The sequence below is a fragment of the Netta rufina genome (assembly GCF_964035555.1).
Source record: "Netta rufina genome assembly, chromosome: 9".
NCBI lineage: Eukaryota > Metazoa > Chordata > Aves > Anseriformes > Anatidae > Netta > Netta rufina.
Genome location: NC_140132.1, coordinates 22,572,506 through 22,592,591, shown reverse-complemented (window position 1 = coordinate 22,592,591; position 20,086 = coordinate 22,572,506). Strand labels below are relative to the sequence as shown.

Sequence of the window (20,086 nt, the reverse complement as noted above, 5' to 3'; positions counted from 1 at the left end):
TGAATAGGATCAGACCAGACAAGACTCAAAGACCTAATCCATCAAGGTATGTTTCTATAACAACATGTCTTGAAAGAAGGTGACATGTTTTCAAAAAGATCAGATAAACTGATATGCCAGTGTCAAACGCCTGCGCATTCTGGAGATGATATAGAGACCCAAACAATGCAATTTAAAAACCATTCTCCAAACTCTGCAACATGTCATAGGACCAATAATGGCAATATCTATATACACACACATATATGTTACATATAAACAATATATACCTCGTTAGCCCTCCCCACTCATTTGAGTAGCACATTAATATTCAGGTTATAATCTGTCCAGTTCTGTTAATCACATTGAGCCCATTTTTGCATGAGGACAGAGCATGCACAGCTCTCTAGAGAATGAGGCTGGTGGTTGTTTCGCATGACAACTTTGAAGGTTGCATCCCTTTACTTGTAACATCCCATTTATTTTTTTTTTTCACAACATGACGTGCAAGCCTTCAAAATAGCTGTGCAGCTAATTCTGCTCCCGTTGGCAAAACTCTTATACATTTGGGTTGGATGTATGTTTTTTTTAGGTCTGTATACTTATGTCCTAGTAAATCATGTATTTTATCACTGATTCTTTGGATTATTAAAGAGAGCAAAACAAGAGAAAAATGGGTCTGTAGTTTACAATCAAAAAACTCAATGACGAAGCACACTTGTGAATATGAAAGGGAGGAGAACATTTGGAAAAGGCGTTGTTTATCTAATAGCTTCCACCCCATTCATCGAGCTGTCATGGGGCTACCTGCAGGTGTAGCGCTCCTTGCCCTTGCGCAGGAGGGTCTCGGGCAGGGCGCTCGGGGGGGCTCGGAAGTTGAACATGGATGGCACCGACTGGATCAGCTCGTTGGCCTCTGGCTTCAAGGCGCTAAAGCTCTCCAGCTTCTCGGCCATGTTCTCGATGGCTGACATCTGCAACAGAAGATGGCACAACACCCGTCACGGTGAATACCGCTCTGCCTGCTTTGAAAAACCTAGGTATAAAGCACACATGCTCCCAAGAAACAAGCAAACAAACAAAAAAAAAACAAATGCAGAGCTGCAGTCACAAAAATTACCGGGCAAATTAGGCACCTTGGTGGCCATGACCTTGTCCCTCTTGGAGTAACTTCTGTAACTGCTGGACTGGGTGCATTCCTCGGCAAGGCCAGTGCACAGCACAACTCCTGTCCTAATCACCAAAATGGAAAGCTGCTTCCATACAAGATCTAAGTTAGCCAGAGTTCATTTTTTCGTATTTCTTCTTATTTTCTTCTTACTTCTCAGCATCTACAGAAATACAGCTTGTGCAGTCATGTTCTTTGGGTGGGTGTCTATGAGTCTGAGCAAACCACCTATTGAACTCTTGTCATTTTAGACCAAATCAACAGAAAATACAGAGATCCCAATAACTGAATTCCTGATTTATTTTATTTATTTATTTATTTATTTATTTATTTATTTATTTATTTATTTTAAATAAAGTACTTGCAGGGGAAAAATACCATAGAGGACACCTTATAAACACTCTAGCTCAACCAAACACTGAAACACACCAGAGAGGCTCTGTCATTGTCCCAGCCACATCCAAGCATTCAGTAAAGTCTTCTTATACATCAAAGTCAAACCATGAGAGAAATCCATAAGAAATAAAGCTTTGGTGGGCTTGGTGCTATGTGTTTGTTCACATTACCACTTAGATGCCTGTTGGGTTTTCCTACAAAGTCTTTATACTTCTGCTCTACTCTCAGTTGTTTGCAGGCCCTACTCACTTTGGGATGCCACCTCTCGGTGTAGCTGTCTTTAATTTTCAGGGACTGGGCATTAAACCATTCCTGAAGATTGGCTGCCTTTAAAGTGGAACTGACCACAAAAAACTGCTCCAAAACCACCAACATTGTCACTTGGAGAGCTCAAGATCGCTGCTGAGCCTCCTGAGAGGTGAGAATAGCCACCTGCCTCCTCCTGTCACTGAAAACATATGGAAAAAATAAAATAATAACAATAATACAATAAATTTTAAAAACAAAACAAACAAACAAACAAAAAAAAAACAACACAGAAACCCAAGATAGGCTCCTAAAGACCACAACAGCATAAGCCCTGCAAAATGCTTTGGTTAAACGAAGGAGGAAATGTCATTGAAGACAAGAAGCTGAATGCTCCTTAGCTATAGCAGTGCTGGGTGCTGCAGCACTTCCCAAGTGCTCACTAACCATCCCCCTGCCTGGGCACACGGATCGGTCATAAACCTGCATCAACCAAGTGCCAGCTGGGAGAACACCTTTGCAGCCCATTCATCCATAGGAGACTGCTTTGATTTTTATTTTTATTTTTAATTTTATTTTAATGGAAAGAATTCCATGCTTGTCTCTGAAATGACTGCTCACGTGCTGGTTAGCTCTGGCTTTGTGGTGGTGTAGTTTTGTTTTTTTTTCCCTTTAGCCTGTAGCCTGCCCTCTCATTTCATGCTCAGACTCCTAATGCTGAGTACAAATTGCAATGTACAGGGTACCACTGCCAATTTGCCAAATGTCTTTCATCAAACATGGTGAAAGAAAAAAAAAAATCTCAGAGGGAAGTCAAGATACATTTACTTGTCAGGCAACAAATGGGAAAGCATTGCGAGGCAGTAGGGGCTGTAAGCTCTGGGGTTTGATTCATAATCACTCAGCTGCTAAAACATTCTCCACAGATGCAAGTGGACAGCACATTTGTCAATATGAAGGATTTTGACATGTACTGATCACAGGCGTGAGATATGTAATGATGATGCTGCTGGGAGAGGAGGTAATTCTATCTCGGCAGAGAGATGTCATTATCAACCCATACAACTCAACATTACCATATATTTATATGACTCCATATTTTTCTATAGGAAGAATTGATTCTTAAAGCTTTTATAATAGTCTTTCCCCTGCCTTTAATTCCTTCTAATTGTTCCCTGCAAGAAATCATTTGTCAATTTTGCAATCGTGGGAAATAAATGGTTTGAATGAAAAACGCCCTTTGGCCTTCGGGCTGATTAGCGGTGACAAGACAGTGCGTGGGTTATGATAGCACATATTTACGGTGAAGAATAATAAGGGCACTGAGAAGTATAATAAATGTTTTATTTATGTATATTTAATATTCAAGTCAGTTTCATTATCTAGTGATTTTAAATCATTTTTGGATCACCATTCCTCACGTACGTGGCTCCCTACAGTAATATATTAAAGAAACTATTTTCCCCTTTACAGTTAAAATGGCTTAGTCATGCTTTTTTTTTTTTTTTTTTTTTTTTTTTTTTTTTATTGTTTTCAGGATTTTGCAGAGGAGAAATTGATACCGATTCTTCTCTAATGTACACTGGTGTAGGTCAGCACTAACTCCGTACTGCCTCCAGGATTACATCAGTCCCAAAATAGGTATGAAATCAGGATCTAATCTTAAAGCCCTCATTCAGAGGAAATCCAAGCACTTCCAATTATTTTAAAGTATTACAAGATTTCCAAAAATACATTTCTCACCATAGGAATGACTATTGTGGTGTTTTTTTTAAGACTGATCCATGTAGTTACCTGGTATGATTTATATTTTTCACGAAAGGCAACAAAGGGAAGTGCTTGGCCCGACGTCTTTGCTGATAAAAATCAGCATCACCCCACTGCTGTCGGTGTAATTACAGCAGTTACTGGCTGCTGGGGGTACAGCTCACAATGCCGGGGCGTTTTCCTAAGAATAATGAGAGCAATAAATTCTTCTTTTTTAGAAAGGTCACAACTTCACAGAAGCCAGCCCCGGTGAAGGTGTGGTGAGGATGAGAGGTGAGTTTGCTCCACGTCAGCCTTCCCAGCCCAGACTGTGCTCCACCGTGAAGGTCACCAGCTCCGTGCAGGAACTGATGCTCCTCCACAGAAAACTTTCTCCTGGTGCAACTGAGGCTAAAAGCTAAAATACCAGTGATGGGAAAAGGAAACGTTGCACAGAGGTTTGGAAAGCGTAGGAAATGGAGTGAATTGCAAAGCACTGAAGGTCTGGGAGGAGGGACGGCTGCTGGCACTTGGCTCCACGTGGCCGGTGCTCAGGGCCTTCAGGATGCTCTCCCTGTTGCCTCCCAGCTGCTTCCTCACTCCTCATCCTCTGCTTCCTTTCCCCGGCATGTTTGGGGTGCCCTCAGTGCTGCAGAGCACCCGGCACAGGATTTGCCATGGGGGCAGCACAGGCTTGCTGCAGCTCACGAAAGCCCTGCCATCCCTGCCCCACAGCGTAGGGCTTCAAATTTAGGCCAACATCCACTGCCGTGGCCCCAAGGACACACAGGTGGGCATCCAAAGAGCAGACCTTCTGCCTGGTGTCTTGCATCAAACATAAGAAATGAGAGGTGTGAGAGCTTTACCTGGAGGTTGCCTCTCGATTACTGCACTGAACAGGGCTGGCTTTGGCTCCAATCTAAGCCCTTTTTGAATCCGTTTATATTTTTGTCAAGAAGTTCACCAATTTAATTAGGTGCATATGAAAAGATGCCGGCTTTTGTTCCTTTTAAGCCTTTTGCCTGATAATTCAGCTGGGTGCCCCTCATTTTTTGTCTTGTAGAAACTAATGAATAACCATTTCTCATTCAGGTTCTGCTCACCATTCACGGTTTTACAGAGCTCTGGCACAGCTCCCTCGGGCATTTCTTTTCCAAGCTGCAAAATCAAAACCTACTTAGGCTCTTTTTGTGTGGAAGCTGTTCCCTGTCTCTGATTGTCGCTGTTGCACTTTTCTGTGTCTTCTCTAATTCTACTGTGTCCTTTTTGAGAGGGGCTTCAGCTGTATTCAAGATCCAAGAGCAATATAACACGTAATGATGCTTTCAATTGCTTTTTGCTAAGCACTCAGATATTTTCATAAAACTATTGACTTCAAGACCCTTGTCCTGAATGATGAGAGTTAAGAGTTACACTTTCCCCTCAGCATTACGTGATACTTATCGACACTGAGTTTTATTCTTATTTGAATTCCTGGTGACTCAGCTTTCTGTGAAACCTCTGCAAAATCTTCACAGTCAGCTTTGGATTTAGCTGATCTCAATAAACTGTTGGCTCTTTGTTCTTTGCCTGTTTACCCTCCATCCCATGCTGTTTACAAACATTTTTAATCATCCAGATCCCAGTGACACCTCTGGGTGAAGCTGGTGATAAACTCCAACTACTGCAAAAATTGCTTATGTATTCTTATCCATTTTTCCCCTTTTATTTATTTATTTATTAAGATGGTTTTTAATCCAGAAGGCTTTCCTATTCTGCCCAGCCTCTTTAGGAGCTCTCAGTGAGGATCCCCCTTTCAGCCGAAGCACGACCCAATGCTTCAAAGCACTGTTAAAGCAAGATTTGCTTCCATAGGAGCTGTGCTGACCATTAAGATGTTACTGTGGTGAGCAAGCCACCGAGCTCCCGGAGGATGCTGCTGCTATAGAATCAGTGCTGGGAGGTCTGGTGGGTGTCCATGGCCACCCCATCGCTCCAGGGATGGTCCCTGAGGACCACCAGGAATTAAAATCTGTTGGGAAAGCTCTGCACCCCAGCAAGCACCCAAATGCCACAGCCATCCCGCAGCGGGACCTGGGGAGGAAGGCACCACTTGGCCCCAGGGATGGGATTAGTTTAATTGTTGTGTCCCAGGTGAAAGCTCTCCTGGGAGGCAGGGGACTGAGGAGATATTATTCTGTATTTACATCAAGTTCCTGCCTTATGGACAGGTCGCGTCTGCTCCCGACCTGAGATCGGTGACTGACGGTGTTTTACAGAGAGCAGGAACTTTTGATTTACATCGATGCGTTGTTGATTCTATCTGCGTCCAGATGTCTGGAAAAGGAAGCAGCTTTCCCCCACCTCCCTCCCGCTCCCTGAGAGGCTATTAACCTCCTACTGACGCAAACTAACATGTAGTCACAATTCCCCAGCTCGGGCTCAAAAATGCAGACATTACCATAATCGGCTAAAACAAGTATTTATAAACATTTCAACGGGCAAGATACCATCAGCAGGGGCCCTGGATATTTGTCTTAAAATTTATTAACCAGCAGAAGAGAAAATGGCATAAATAAAGCAAGGTTTGTTGTTGCTGCTTTTTAAGAATAACCTGATGATATGAAATAATCTAGCAGACAATGTCATGAATTACGTGACCTCGTGTTTTAGAAGCTAGACTCCTTCGATGCTATTATCGTAAAAACAACTGACTTTATAGCTATAACTCATGGGAAAAGAAAGGTTCAAATGTTTGCCTTCTATTTTTACTAGTGTTATTTAGAGAAATCTTGAAAATCCAACTACTGAAGTTCAGGATTTCTTCCTTCCCAGTTCAAGTTATGCTGCTTTCTCTAAAAATTATGACTTGTGAATTTGTTGTAATGCATTTGGCCATCCAGCCACGGAACTTGGCTGAGCTATATTCATGTCCAAAGGACCCAGCACACGTGGCTGAATTTATGAAGCAGTAGCAAGAAACTCCAGCTGATCCCCAGCACAGATCCAGAAAAACTCGATTTGGGTTGATGCCATTGGTGGGGATTTAGCTAATCTAACAGAATGGATTGTGTCCTACAATGCGCCCAGTAAAATGAAGCTTTGTTAATATACTCATAACATTTCACGTATTTTAAAATTTATTTTAATTGTTTACAATGATTCTCCACAAAGGTATTGCAAACAAAATTTAAATCTAATTACAGAATCTCTTTATAGCAACCTTCTCTTGATGGGACCAGAAGGGAATGAAAAAGTTCACAAGGTAAATAAATTGGGATCCATCCAAGAGAGGGTGATTCCCATTGAGCTGGACTACAGCCTCCCTGCCAAACAAACAACGTGAAATAATCTTGAAATATGTGGCACATGCACCTCTGAATTGAGATAGAAAGGCACATGTGACATAGTCAAATCTCCCAAGATGAAGATTCACCCATGAATCTGCATCCTGCCCTAGGCACTTTCCATACTGATTGCGGCTGCTGATGCTCAAGCACCAGCATGGCAAAAAAAAAAAAAAAAAAAAAAAAAAAGATGACCAAAATTTGAGGACCAAGGAAAGTAGACAGAAGAAACTGACTGCATTGGGGCTTTCAGCTTGCGAAACACCTCCAAAGCCTCTTTTCTGAGAGTCAGTGTGCACGGGCCAAATCACAAATCCTACCACAGGCCCCAGATATTGCTACGTTAAATTCACTTTGGTACAAAGAAATTGGGTACCACCTCTTGTGCTCTCCAAGCCCAGCATCTAACCCTGTGTCCCAGCTTCTTATCATCTGAGGCTTGCTTAGGATTCATGAAAGATAATTGCAGCCTTCCCTTTCGTTGTTTTATTGGGGCAGAGGCTCTCAGTGGGGCACTAAGGCCAGTGTCAGTGGAACAGGTTTTGGGTAGAGACCTTCCTACGGACCCAGACACCTCTCTGTGATCAAGCTCAGTCAGATCCTGTGGGTGCTCACAGGAGCCTTTTGGAGCCTGCTGACCTCGTTCCACCTCAGGATCCTAGCAGCCATCATTTTACAGATAGAAAACAGGGCTTTAAAGCCATGTGGACACAAAGCAGAGCTCCATGGCTGCTCGTGGACTGCAGGCATGTGGAAGAGAGCTGGGACAGCGCCCTTCCTGGGCACCCCATGCTGGGATGCACATGGGAGGGAGCATATTGCCTCCTCAGCCCATGTTTTATGAAATCCTGGCTACACCTTGTGCAATTAGTCCATGTCTCACTGCAAGTGATGAGCGAGCATGAGTCAGGCCTAGAGCCACAGCCACCCGGCTCCAGCTCTCCCCTCCGAGACCCGAAGCTGCGAGGTTGGGAAAAATCTGGGACAAGTATTTATGGGATCGCCGTGCAGCGAGGGCCAGCAATGGGAGAGCACAACACGGTGTTATTTCACTTGCATCTGCAAAAGCAGTTGCTGTGGCTCTTTTTATTTTTTTTTTCTAGAGCGATTTAGACATATTAAAAATAACATTTTATAAAAATAGAAGAGCATGCTCAAGTTTATCCCACAGATACAGAAAGCACAATTCCTGTTCACATAAGGAGGACTCTATGTAACTGCACATACAGGACAAATTTGACACAAGCACCGCAAATAAATGGGTGTTTTATTTGGGCTTTAAGTACAGCAATGAGCAATTAAGCTCAAAACTTCAACGCTATTAAAGTGACTAACTCCCACTGAAGCCAATATGAGACAGAAACGTGCAGCCCTCCGAGGCTCTATATTTTAATGTCTAGAATGCAGATTAAATATTTATAACTATTGCAATCTAACAAGATTTCAGCCTGAAAATTTTCACTGCAATCTCTGAAGGAAACGCCTTGGAATGATTTCAGTTAAATATAAACAAAGACTTCATTTTGAAACCCTTACTTAGGTAAAGCTCCCATTGCCTTCACCAGATAAAAACTGCAGGCTTAGATGAGTGAAAATAAAGCCAATTGGACATAACAGATATTTATCCGCTACAGCTACAACACACTGTAGGAAAGAGTGGCATGCTCCGTGATTGTGTGGTAAGCTATCTTTCATATTATATTTTTCTTACGCAATTTATTTCACAATGATTAAATCAAAAATATAAGCAATGAACTTACCCAAATTCTTTGATCAGGCAATTGGAACTGGGAGCAAAATTGAAACAAAAACAACACATTATTCCTGCATTGGAACCCTCATTGCAATCAAACTAATTAAGATTTTATTTAAAGATACTAATTAAGACATTATCCTGGATGATTTGTTGCATCGGGGCATTCTCCCTCTAAAAACACTTGTAACAGCAAATTACTGTGAAATACAATTACGTGACCTAATCTTTCGCAGCTTTTGGCCACTGGCACTGGGAGGAGTTTTGCAGGGACTGCAGGGTTTATGCCTTTAATCTCTAGTCCAAAACCTATTTTAAAGATCTGCTTGTTAGTGGTCCTATTAGCAAGTTTAAAAAATTAAGCTCTTGTTTAATCAAATGGAAAGTTTCAGAAATAAATTCACCTATAGAAATACAAATTTGTAGGATGCAAACAATGACAAATATTTTGCTCCTGTTTTACAGAGACAGGGCCTGCCAGCAGAAAATGAAAACTTGTGGTGCAGTCCACACCTGCGCTTTTACAGGGGCGAACGGGACTATAAAACAACAACACTTTTCTGCGAGCCGTTCCCCAGTCCTCTATAAACGCCGCGCCAAACTCTGCCTTTGCAAACAGGAGGCTCCGTTCTATCCATGTCAGCAAGAAAGCAAATTTGGACATTTACTTTTTTGACAGGACATGTGATGGTGGTTTCCTTTTTTTTTTTACAGTGTATTATGAGTGCATGTCACGCCGATGACTTTTCTATCTTCCCAACTCACAAGTTACACACTTTAACCAAGCGGACAGGTAAGTGGCAAAAAGAAAGCCAGTCTTTACCCTGGATTTTTTTTTTCTATTGCAAATGAGCAATGTGGAGGGATGGGCAAAAAAGGCAGAATGCGGCTGGAAACACGGCAGGAAAACCCTGCAGCCACTTGCAGCAGCACAAGCAGCCTGCAGCCATCCCCCTGCCCTGCACTGCGGCTGGCAGGGCACAGCCCCAGCACCGCGGGGAGAGGACTCTGCCCCCGGCCAGCCCCAGCAGCACAGAGGTGGCATCTGGTGTGGTGACGGTGCTGGGACTTTCCACAGGCACCAAGGAGAGGTCTAAGCAGTGCAGGAGGGGGCAGATCCTGCCCACTAGTAGCAGAACTCCCCTTGTTTCCAGTTCACCTGAACGCCCACGTCACCCTCTCCTAGCACCCTACAGATCTTCCTCCAGGTTTCCCCCTGGCATGCAACCCACTCACACAAAGCTTTGTAGAAAAGTATCCAGTTCCTTCCCATCCCAAACAACCTCCTAATAGTGCAATTTTATACCAAGAACCTCCTTCCACACCTGCTGATGGCATCAGACCAACTTGTGCTGAAGCCTGCAGTCCCTTCAACTAACTCAACAAGGATTTACACCTGAAAATCCAGCAAGGACTCAGCAAAATGTTATTAATTCTTCCATTGATACAGCACCTTAAATAGCCTAATTTGAATGATTTACCATTAATGTACAGCCCTTTATTTTGTTCTAACAGGATCAGTTACTTGATGAACCGGCCAGTTTTACACCAGGGGAGACAAAGAGGATTCAGCTCCCAGTTGTGCATCGGTGCATTAATACTACCTGCTACGGACTGGGAATTTCTACTTGTCACTTCAGAACTCTGGCAAATAGGATAACTCAGCAAGAGGTGCTGAGCTGCTATTAAACCTTGTACATAAATCCTCAACAATTTTAATACTTAATAGACCCTTCACTTCCTACAGGCATTGGAACTGGGAAGACCTGTGGTGCTTCTGCACTCTCCACCTGTGCAAGAGCATTACGGCAGTGTATCTGCAACAAGACACACCATCAGCTCTCCTTCCCACATCTCCACCAGTCCCATGCTTCAGAATGTATTCTGTACAATCTGGGTAAACTGGGAAAAAAAAAAAAAAGGCAAATTGTGGCAGACTGGTGATGTGGTCTGCCCAGGAATTCAGAGGAAGCTGCACCAGAGACAGGAGCTCGTGGCTGCACAAGACCCATGTGGGTGTCACTATTAGGGTGAAACTGCCCATAGTCAGCAAGGGGTTTAAATTTGCAAATAACACATAGCATTTTATTTCAAGAGTAAGATATTTTTTTTGCAAAAATATTTATTTATTTTGCACACTTTTTTTTTTTTTTTTTGCAAAACTGCCTCGAGCAAAGAAGAGGAGAACAGAATGAATGTGCAGTGCTGCTGAAGAAAAGAAACGTGCAGACTGCACACATGTACTCTTTCTATAGTGCATACACACTGTGCTTGTTGTTCTGCTTCAAGGACACCCTCATAAATTGTTGTTCAGCAAGTAAGAAGCAGGATTTTGGTCTATGAACAACACAGCAGCCCTCTCATATAGCATGGCTTCAGGCATGGAGAAAGGACCCTACAGCGTCACTACACACGCTATCACCCATGACTGCTAGATGGGACGTTTGCATTAGGAGGGTTGAATGTATTGGGTAGAAGGTTTTCTCTCTTTTCTGGGAGTCCTTTAATATTAAGCAAAACAATTGATTGTATAAAAGTAAGCAAGTAACTGGGATGCTCAGTTTTGCTTGCCCAACTTTGGATCTACACCGACTCCCTGAAGGCAATACTGCCTCCACTGCAGCGGCCCTGAAAAAGATGGGCAGCTGCGACCGTTGGTGGCGACGCTATGGTTATGGAGGAACACGCTTCTAAAACATACATGTAGTTCGAATCTGGCTTCCTCTATAATCAAAACATGTTGTTTCATCTGCAAAACATCAAGAAGCCCAGAACAATGCTTACGCTTTTCCACCACAATGGTGAAGCAAAAACTGTGTGTTTTAGGAAATCCAAAAATGACTAAGACCGCATTCATTTCTCTGCACCTGCTTTGAAGCACCAATAGGCTTGTTTACAACATCAAAATTCCAAAAATACTTACTTGTGGATGAAACAAGAATCCCGGGGAAGGTCTCAAGTATTTCTCTTTTAAAGCTTCGAGTGGGTCAGTTAACTTTCTTTTCTCTACTCTGTAAATGTTAAAATTAGATTTGCTTATGATGAATCAGTCTCAGATATTAATAATTATACAGCTACTCATGTTTAAAACAGTCGATTATACATCAAGCAGTTTGTTTCTCAGAGGTAATGGTAAGAGATAAGGAAGTACAGTCAGCCCCGGGTTCCCGCACACGGCTCTTTATGACGGGCGGGGGCTGAGGACCGCCGTTGAAGGGCGATCGTGCCCTTTACATAGGAAGTAATCCCACTTCAAAAGACCAGCAATAATGATAGCAAAAACCAGTGACTAACTACCGAGGATTTTTATGAAGAAATAAGGTGACCAAGTATGCTCTCCACTCAGAGGAGTGGAATTCAGGGCAACAGGAGCTGTGAGCAAGAGGTGCCTTCTCGCCTGCCCATGCGAGACCTCGCCGTCACCATCCTGGAGACCATTCTCTGTGCATGCCAAGGTGGCCCTAAGGGGGGCTGTACGAGAAATGTAGGCTTGCAGGAAGGCACTGGAGCTGACCTTCCACCAAGCAAGACTGTGATCAATGAATGTGTGCATTTAGGCTGTGAAGCACAGTGTGGGTGATTGAAAGCAGTGTGGAAATTTGAGGTCTTTTTGCTTTTCCTGTCACTGATGTGTACGGTTTAAGGGACAGATCCTGTTGTCCTTACATAGATGTAATTCGTGGCAAAGGAAGGCTCAGTAACAAGCACCCTTGTACTATGTTGCCAGAATTTCTATAGGCTTTGTTTGTTTGTAATGCAGGACCACAAAACACGAATCATTATTTCCACTGCTTCGGGCATTTAAAATCACCGTGACACAAACACCTATGGTCTAATACAGATATCAATCTGACATAAATAAAATCATCTCAATAAATAGCATCAGACCATGTTTCTTCACAATGAATACCTGTTGTCTTAGGTGAGAGCACTGTGCAAGAACTATGCCCATAGCATTTCTTTTTAGATAAAGTAATAAATTAAAATCGTTTTCATGGACATAGCTTTTTTAACAATAGGCTGTAAAATTGGTCATTTAGATTATAAACAAACATTTTTTTTTGGCTGATATTCCCCTAGACTAATTTAGATGCATGACTTCAGCTGATTGCAGATATGGAAGCAGAAAGGCAAAGGGCACAAACGGGGGCTGACGTACACAGGATGTAGGTGAAATCCAGATCCCAGGGAGATTGGTGTCAGCTCTACTGGAAGACACCGAGGGGTCGGGATTTTACAACTGGTTTTCAAAACCTCGCTTGACTGACAGTGTCTGCTTGTGTGCCCGTCAAAGCCAACACAAAGGCTCCCATTGATTCATAAGGTAGATCAGATTAACTAACCCATGGTTAGGCTTTGTACACACAGGGACATTGTGCCTTCAATTATACTAATGAAATGCCTAGATAAATCCAGCCATTACTCAAATCAAAGCTAAAAGGGGCAGAAATCACTCTCAATTTCCATACTTTTTGTACACCTCCGGATAAATTTGCTTCTTGTTGTACTTATGAGATCTTGCCATTTAATTCAGGAAGAACAAAGTGGGTGGTGCACAACTGGCAGCCTTTTGGGATGCACTCTGATTTCCAGGGAAGAGAAGATGCAGGAGGCAGTAAAGCCAGGTTGGAAGCATTTTGGAAGAAAAGTAATTTGTGGCAAACCAGTGCTGTCAAACACACAGTAAATATAAAACCACTTACTACTGATGCCAATGCATCTATGAGCTACAGTCCTGCACATCAGGCTGCACAGGTTAAACCGACAACTCAGTGCAAGTAGGGCAGTAATGACAATTTGCTAATTACGGCATTACCGCACCCAGGGTGTGCAGGTTGGCAAGCAGCCTGCCCCTTTCCCCCTGCAGTGACCGCTGTAGGGTCAGCAGGAGGGGGACGGGGTTGTCCCATGCAGACCTAACTGCTGTACCAAAGGGTGCCAGAGAGCAGCGTTACCTGTAAATGGGATCCATAAAGAAGGGAGTCGGTCGGGCGTGCTGCAAAGAGGACTCGGACGCTTTCCTTTGCTCGAGGTCGCCTCCTTTCTTTTCACCAAAGACGTGGTTTTTCCGAGGCTCGGCCTGTTTTGTGCCACTGGCTCGACTTCTGCTGCCCATGCTCAGATCTAGAGGCTGGTCCTGGCTTGCCGCAGGCGGAGCTGCTGGCTTTGAGGGTATGGGAGTAACGGGCTTCTCCTCCTTACGCTTAGTGGTGAGGTCAAAGGGAGACTCAGAGCTTCCCTTTGGGATCTTCTTGAGTTCACTGGGTGATTGGGGTTCCACTTTCAAGGGTAACGGTCTCAAGTCTCTATCAGGAAATGGATACATTGATTGAGAGAATGCTGGAAAAAATGGGAGGGGAAACATGGAAGGGTAAGGTAAAGCTCCAACTTTTTTGTCTTGCAGCCCCACAAGTCCTGTTGAACCAAAGTATTTCTCAGCAATAGAAGCAATAGCCTTTATAGAATCATTCACCGCTCCTGACACCGCAGTCTGCTCCTCTAAAGATGGTGAGAAAATGGAATGATTGCTGTGGTCTTTCTTATTATTTATTGAAGCCAAACTCTGCAGAGAGCTTACTTTGTCTTTGAACATTTTACCATTTTCTTTAAATTTCTCTTTCTCACTTTCAATGTCACTTTCCAGATCAGAGCCAGAGGTGGTTTCCAGGTCACTGCCACTGGGGGTACTGACATCGTCAAGGTCACTACTCTCTGACTGGTCACTGAGTTTCTCATGCGGCCTCTCTTCAGAGGACCTCTCTGGTTGAAGCTCCACTGGCTTATTTTCCCCTACAGATGGTTGCTTATTTAGTGCCTTCAAAATATCCTGGGTGGCTGGCAGTATCTGAGGACTGGTCATGAGGGGACTTTGACTTTTGTTTGTCTGATCTGCGCTCGGTAGTCCTTTAACAGGAGAACTAGTAGGTAGCAAAGGTGGCCTGTGGTACAAGCCTGAAGGAAACAGACCGGGGAAGCTAAAAGAAAATCCAGGAGCTGTTGGAAAGGTAAGACCAGCAGGATGCCTATTGGCTCCAAAATAGTCAGCAAGGCCCGGATTTGCATGATTCATATTAACCATGGACGTTTTATCCATAGCTGGGGTTCCAGGAAGTGAAATGCCTTGGCCAAAAAATCCTCCTGCTGCAAAATGGTTCTTGCCCTCACAAAATCTCCTGTGTTTATTTAAGGAAGACGTAGTGCTGAACATTTGTCCACAGTCTTTGCACTTGATTTGGGTTCTGCAATCAGCATGCATGCGCTTATGTCGACAAAGGTTTGAAAACTGAGTATAGGATTTATGGCAGACCTCACCTGTATGTAAACAACAACAACAACAAATCTCAGGCTTTATGGTAATTGCCCCCACCCTCAAAATTTTGCAAATAAAACCATTTTTACCCTCCAAATGTCAATTAGGAAGCCGTTAAGGAGAAGTCTGGGTGCACAAAAGCTATTGTACTGTTCCAAAGCAAGGCATCCAAGCAGACAAATGTCTAAAGACAGCACCAAAAAACCCCCTCCAACAAACCAGAGCAGGTCTGAAATCACTAAAAGATAATGCTTTTGGTTCCTTGTTTGCTCTTTGCATTGCACATTCGATACCATTATTTTGCATTGCATTAGCACCCAGAGCCCTGCCATGAGCCATGGCTTGGTGCTGTGACACGGATGAACCCACGGTGCTCCTGATGAGCAGGCACTCATGTCCCCAAATGCCTCCGTCAGCATCACTGTGCATACGTGTGAGTTAGCCAGAAACATTTGCAGGGCCAGGCAGGAGACAGACAGAGCTGCCTGGCAGAGCTCTCAGCCTGCAAGACCCAAGGAAATGAAAGAGGCAAAGGAGAAGACAACCAGGTATTCCCAAGGGCATACTATTATTAACAGACATTATTTTTGATTTACAATTAAGAAGTTAATCTCATGAAAGCCCAGGCTACAGCTTCTCGAGTAACCTCAGTCTGGTACTCTTGCAAGCCCAAAGCATTTCTATACGTGTAATGCATACGGTCCCTACAGGTGCCTTAGAAGCCATAACTATAAATCCATGTTTTAATAACTTTACTAGTCTTAATATTGCTTATTTGTTTCTTACACACGAAAAAAATACACCGTATTTCAACAACAATTTCCTTTAAAAATGCAGCTGTATTTGTTTGCGTGTCCGATGCTCAGAACAGCTCAATGGATTTCCTTTCAAGCTCCTCTGGGATGAGAGTAACTTCAGCCTCACAAAAGAAGCACTTGGAGAAAGCCAAGGGGAGATCTGCCTTGATCTCCTGGGCCTGAGCTGGCCTGTGACACTCATCGTGCTGCAGCACAGCTTCCAGATAGCAACTTTGGTATCAGGAGGCTGAAAGTCACCCCATCACCAGCACAGAGCAAGATGCACCACTGCGGAGATTGAATCATGTTGATGAAGCCAATGGAATTTTTTTAGTTCCCAATAAAATCTTCACATCGATTTTTTTCCCTTCTTACATTTAGCGTAGGTTACCATTTTTATGATTTTTTTCTGGCCTCTTTTCCCACCCTTTGGACTAGCAGGGACAGCAGGCAAGTCCCCAGCTGCGCTATGTGCTGTGCTCTTCAACGCGCTAATATTTGTCCGTGCCTCTGGACTAACTTGCTTCTACTGGTATCAGCTCCAGCTTTGTTTAAAAACAAGGCAACAACATTATCAGTAAGCAGTGTTATCCCTCTGTAATAAATCCCCCCCCCCTTTTTTTCCCAGCCAGGAAAAAGCATGTTGCCACTGTATTTTTATTTAATTTGCGTTATATCATAGGCTCTCATCTTTCACACATCAAAGCCACACAACAATGCACATTGTGTATTCTGAGGCCTTTTTAACAATCATTTTCATGATTTGAGACAGACTGACATAATTTACAATGGCTCTATTTTCAGCCTGCAAAGGAAACTGAATTGAATGTATCCCATCCTGCACTGTTGGTTCCCATGAACTGCAATCACGTCCCCTGACTTCCACTCGCACCGGGGCCTGCGCTAACCTTCCTGCTCGTCCAGATCGCTGCCCTTGAGAAACTTGACCACTTGTTGTCATGTCTCGACTGTTTACCTCTTCAGTAGGCTGCTCCATATCTCAGCAACAATGCTCCCATTGTTCGAGGGCCTGATCCTGCCCACGCTGCACCCACCCCTTTTCCCTATTCACGCCCCATTGACAGCCCTGGGACAATTCGTGGGGTAAAGAGCGCAGAATTGGGCCCAAGCACAGGAAATTTGCTATGCGGTAATTCAGGAAGAATGTTTGTTGCTGTATATCAGTTAGTGTTCCTGTTGGAAATCTTCATTCACAAGGAAAGAAACAGAAGAGAAAGGAAAAAAAAAAACGAAAAAGAAGAATAAAAAAAGAGTAGAGTAGAGTAGAGTAGAGCTGCTCTTGTTCCTTTAAAATGTTTGATTTTCTCTTAATAAGTGCCTTCTGTTTCTCTTTTAGGAAAATATTTTATTTGCCTGTTTGATATGAAACTATTTTTTATTTAGTATAGAACTATTTGTTGTTGATTTGCTGCAATATAAATCCCTCATTTTCTGCTATTTTCTCCTATTTTTAGCCTCATCCCAGGCATAAGATCTCTTCTAACACCGAAGAAACTCATTGCCATACCTCAGGTACAGTATCAGGACCCCACGGTTAAGCTTACGGAAGCTTTGTGCAGCCCTCACCATCACTGCTGAGCTCTTGCACAAAAAGTTCCTCCCATTTCGTTGCTGATCACAGAAACCAAAATTAAACTGACCACAACGGTACAACTTGAGTGAGCACATCCACAGGCTTGCACAACCTTCATCTTGGATATTACGGGCCAGTTCCCATCACATCCAAGCAGGAAAACTCCATCTGCACTGATGGAGTTATGCCCAATACATTACAGTAGAGCATCAGGCAAAGTATTTTTCTTCAAAAAAAAGAAAATCCCCCTCTTCCCTTTTAAAAATACATGCTTTTACAAAACTAGGTTAGTGCATGATTTAAAACAAATCATATTTTATGGGCTTTTGATTTTCTACCAGGTTGTGCTAAGGGCCTGCTCCTTATCTACAGGATTATATTAAATGTAATGCTGCAGTCGGAATAGCAACTGGGGGAAAAGGGGCTTCTTGGCACAGATGTAGTTGTCCTAGAGTTGGTAAGTTCTCCTTTATAGAGCCTTGATACATTATCCATTTATTAGTCTCCATTAAACTACTCAAAAGTCAACAGAACTGAGGTATGTTCTACTCCTGGAGAAATGCAAAGAGAGATCCTTATAAACTGTTAAAGAGAGTTGCAAAATATTCATTTGACTAATGCATCTGATCTCAGCTTTAAAACAAAATCAAATTGATAATGGTAAAAGCATTAAAATATACTTTTTTTTTTTATTATTATATTGATGAAACAATTAGCTGTTGTACCGAGGAGTTCACCTTTCCGAGGCTGACAGTTATTTAAAGCTATTTAATGAGGTGCCTCTTGCATTTAACAGCCTATTAAAAACATGGGCTTTCAAGGTCGACAAAGAAATGTCGGGGACAGGTCCAAAGTCCTTAGTCCCCAGAGGAGTCTCCCTCTCGGGGACTGTCCCCTGAAGCTGGGTGGGATGTGGCAGCAGCGAGCTGCTCACCCAATGCCCTCTGGTTCTGCAGGAGAGCAGCTGTGCAGATCCCCTGCGCTGCCCCGACCTCCACAGGAGTCCCAGGAGCCAGGACTACTCAGGCAGGTCCCTGTTACAAGATCTACCTCTTTTTCACCACATGACTTTTATTTCCAAGTAAAGCTTTGCTTAAAATGTAGTGGATGGGGGACGGTTATCAACTTTAATTGCTTCCACGTATCAAAGCAACAGAAGCTGGGTTTGATTTCTCCTGTTACACCTTATTACATCCTTTAAATCTTAGCACCATGCTTTTAAGCAACTAACTTGTAAGGGAAGCTTCCCTCCTCGCAGCTTTTATTGCTGCACAGACCCAGGTTTAACGCAAACTCCCAGCCTGTCTCCCAGATTGCAGAAATTCATCTCGTGCTTAAGCACGCTCCGTACCGCGATCGTCTCTGGACCCCAAATTAGCCAGCAGTTAAGTTTGCATATTTTCTGCTTATTAAAAAAAATTACTGTAAGTACTATTTTGAATATGTTCGGTCTATTATGGCATGTGGTTTCTATTTGGAGAGGCTGGAGATTTTGCGAAGGCAGTGAGTAATTACCTTAGTGTTGGTGAGTTTTCACTCAAGCTTGGGCGGTGTACTGTAATAAGAGACAGTTGCCATAAACAGACTGGTAGAGTAAATCATGGTGTGTGGCCTTCTGGTGGAAAACAGATATCTCCTTGAGGTGACCCTACCTCCCTCCCATTGCTCAGCAAAGCCTACCAACATGTGGTCTCCAAACCCTTTTGTTCTGTAATTACATGGCTATTATTCAGGGATTGCTCAATGGGTTTTCATCTCTCGTACTGTGCATTTCACGAACACTGGTTGCTGGTTTGATTTATCAGAATAAATAGCAACAAAAACATTTTAGGATTATTTCATTTGAGAGAGGTGCCACTTTGGCATTTTTATGCCGAGCACTGGCTGCAAGAGGACTAGCTGAAGATTCCCTACGTGGGCCAGAAACTATTGTTGTTTAACAAGTATAAATTTAAAGTGTAATTACTTAACCTGTAATCCTAGGTCTAAGAATTATTAGAGATGTTTATTATTGGATCGGGTTAGTTATACATCTTCTTGCTGAAGAAGCCCATCAAAAGGACTATCTAACCCAATGGCGGAGACACAGACTTCCCATAAATTAGTCTTGCAAGCCACTGCTGCTCCCCTCGAGGCATTATAAGACCCAAAGCATGTGTCAAAGCAGCATTTTAGAGCTCCCTAGGTTTCTATATGCTGAGGAGGCAAATGCCCCAGTTGCAGCTGCCCGCTCCAGCAAACGGGACCGTGCAGTATTGGCTGGAGCTGCAGCTTTGCTGTCCTCTGCTGCGACAGCAACCTGCCGTGCCTAACATGCTGCCTGGCTGGGGTGCCACTTCTCCCGTCAGACTTGGTGTGAAATAGGAGTTTGGAAAATACAGACAGCTGGAAAAAAAAAAAAAAAAGCATCAAGATGAAAACTGGGTAAATTCTTTCTGAGAACAGCAAAAGGTGAAGAAGTTCAGAGAACAAGGAAGGGAGGTGTTCATAAGGTGCTTTTTAAGCCATAGCAGGTGCCTGAAAAGTATGTGGAGGACATTAGCGCTAGCAAGAACAATATTCTTAAATATTTTTTGCCTCTGCTTCCCTGGTGAAAGGGAGAGAAAGCAACTTGCAACATTACTGTGCACCCAGATTCCCCAATCTCACACCAGGATCTGGCCAAGTAGCAAACACAACCCTTGGGACTCTGAGGACCTGATTTATAGCCCGGTATAGAGTCAGGCCCACATATCAGGCAAGTTTTATTGTTGGAGCAGCTGTTGGCAAAG

The 20,086-nt window shown here is 43.3% G+C and overlaps 1 protein-coding gene across 5 annotated transcripts in view; it reads right to left on the bottom strand.

Annotated features, from left to right (window-relative positions):
- The window catches only part of MECOM (MDS1 and EVI1 complex locus), a 46,264-nt gene that overhangs the window by 10,389 nt on the left and 15,789 nt on the right, over window positions 1-20,086 (bottom strand). For 2 of the 5 annotated variants that reach the window (XM_084292173.1, XM_084292172.1), the window contains exons 6-8: window positions 13,570-14,926; window positions 11,538-11,625; window positions 787-953 (exon numbers count right to left, since the gene is read on the bottom strand). In XM_084292173.1, the coding sequence (XP_084148299.1) occupies window positions 787-953; window positions 11,538-11,625; window positions 13,570-14,926 (1,612 nt within the window). Of the gene's footprint in view, window positions 1-786; window positions 954-8,621; window positions 8,649-11,537; window positions 11,626-13,569; window positions 14,927-20,086 lie in introns of all 5 variants that reach the window. The other 3 variants (XM_084292174.1, XM_084292175.1, XM_084292176.1) reach the window with 2 other exon arrangements.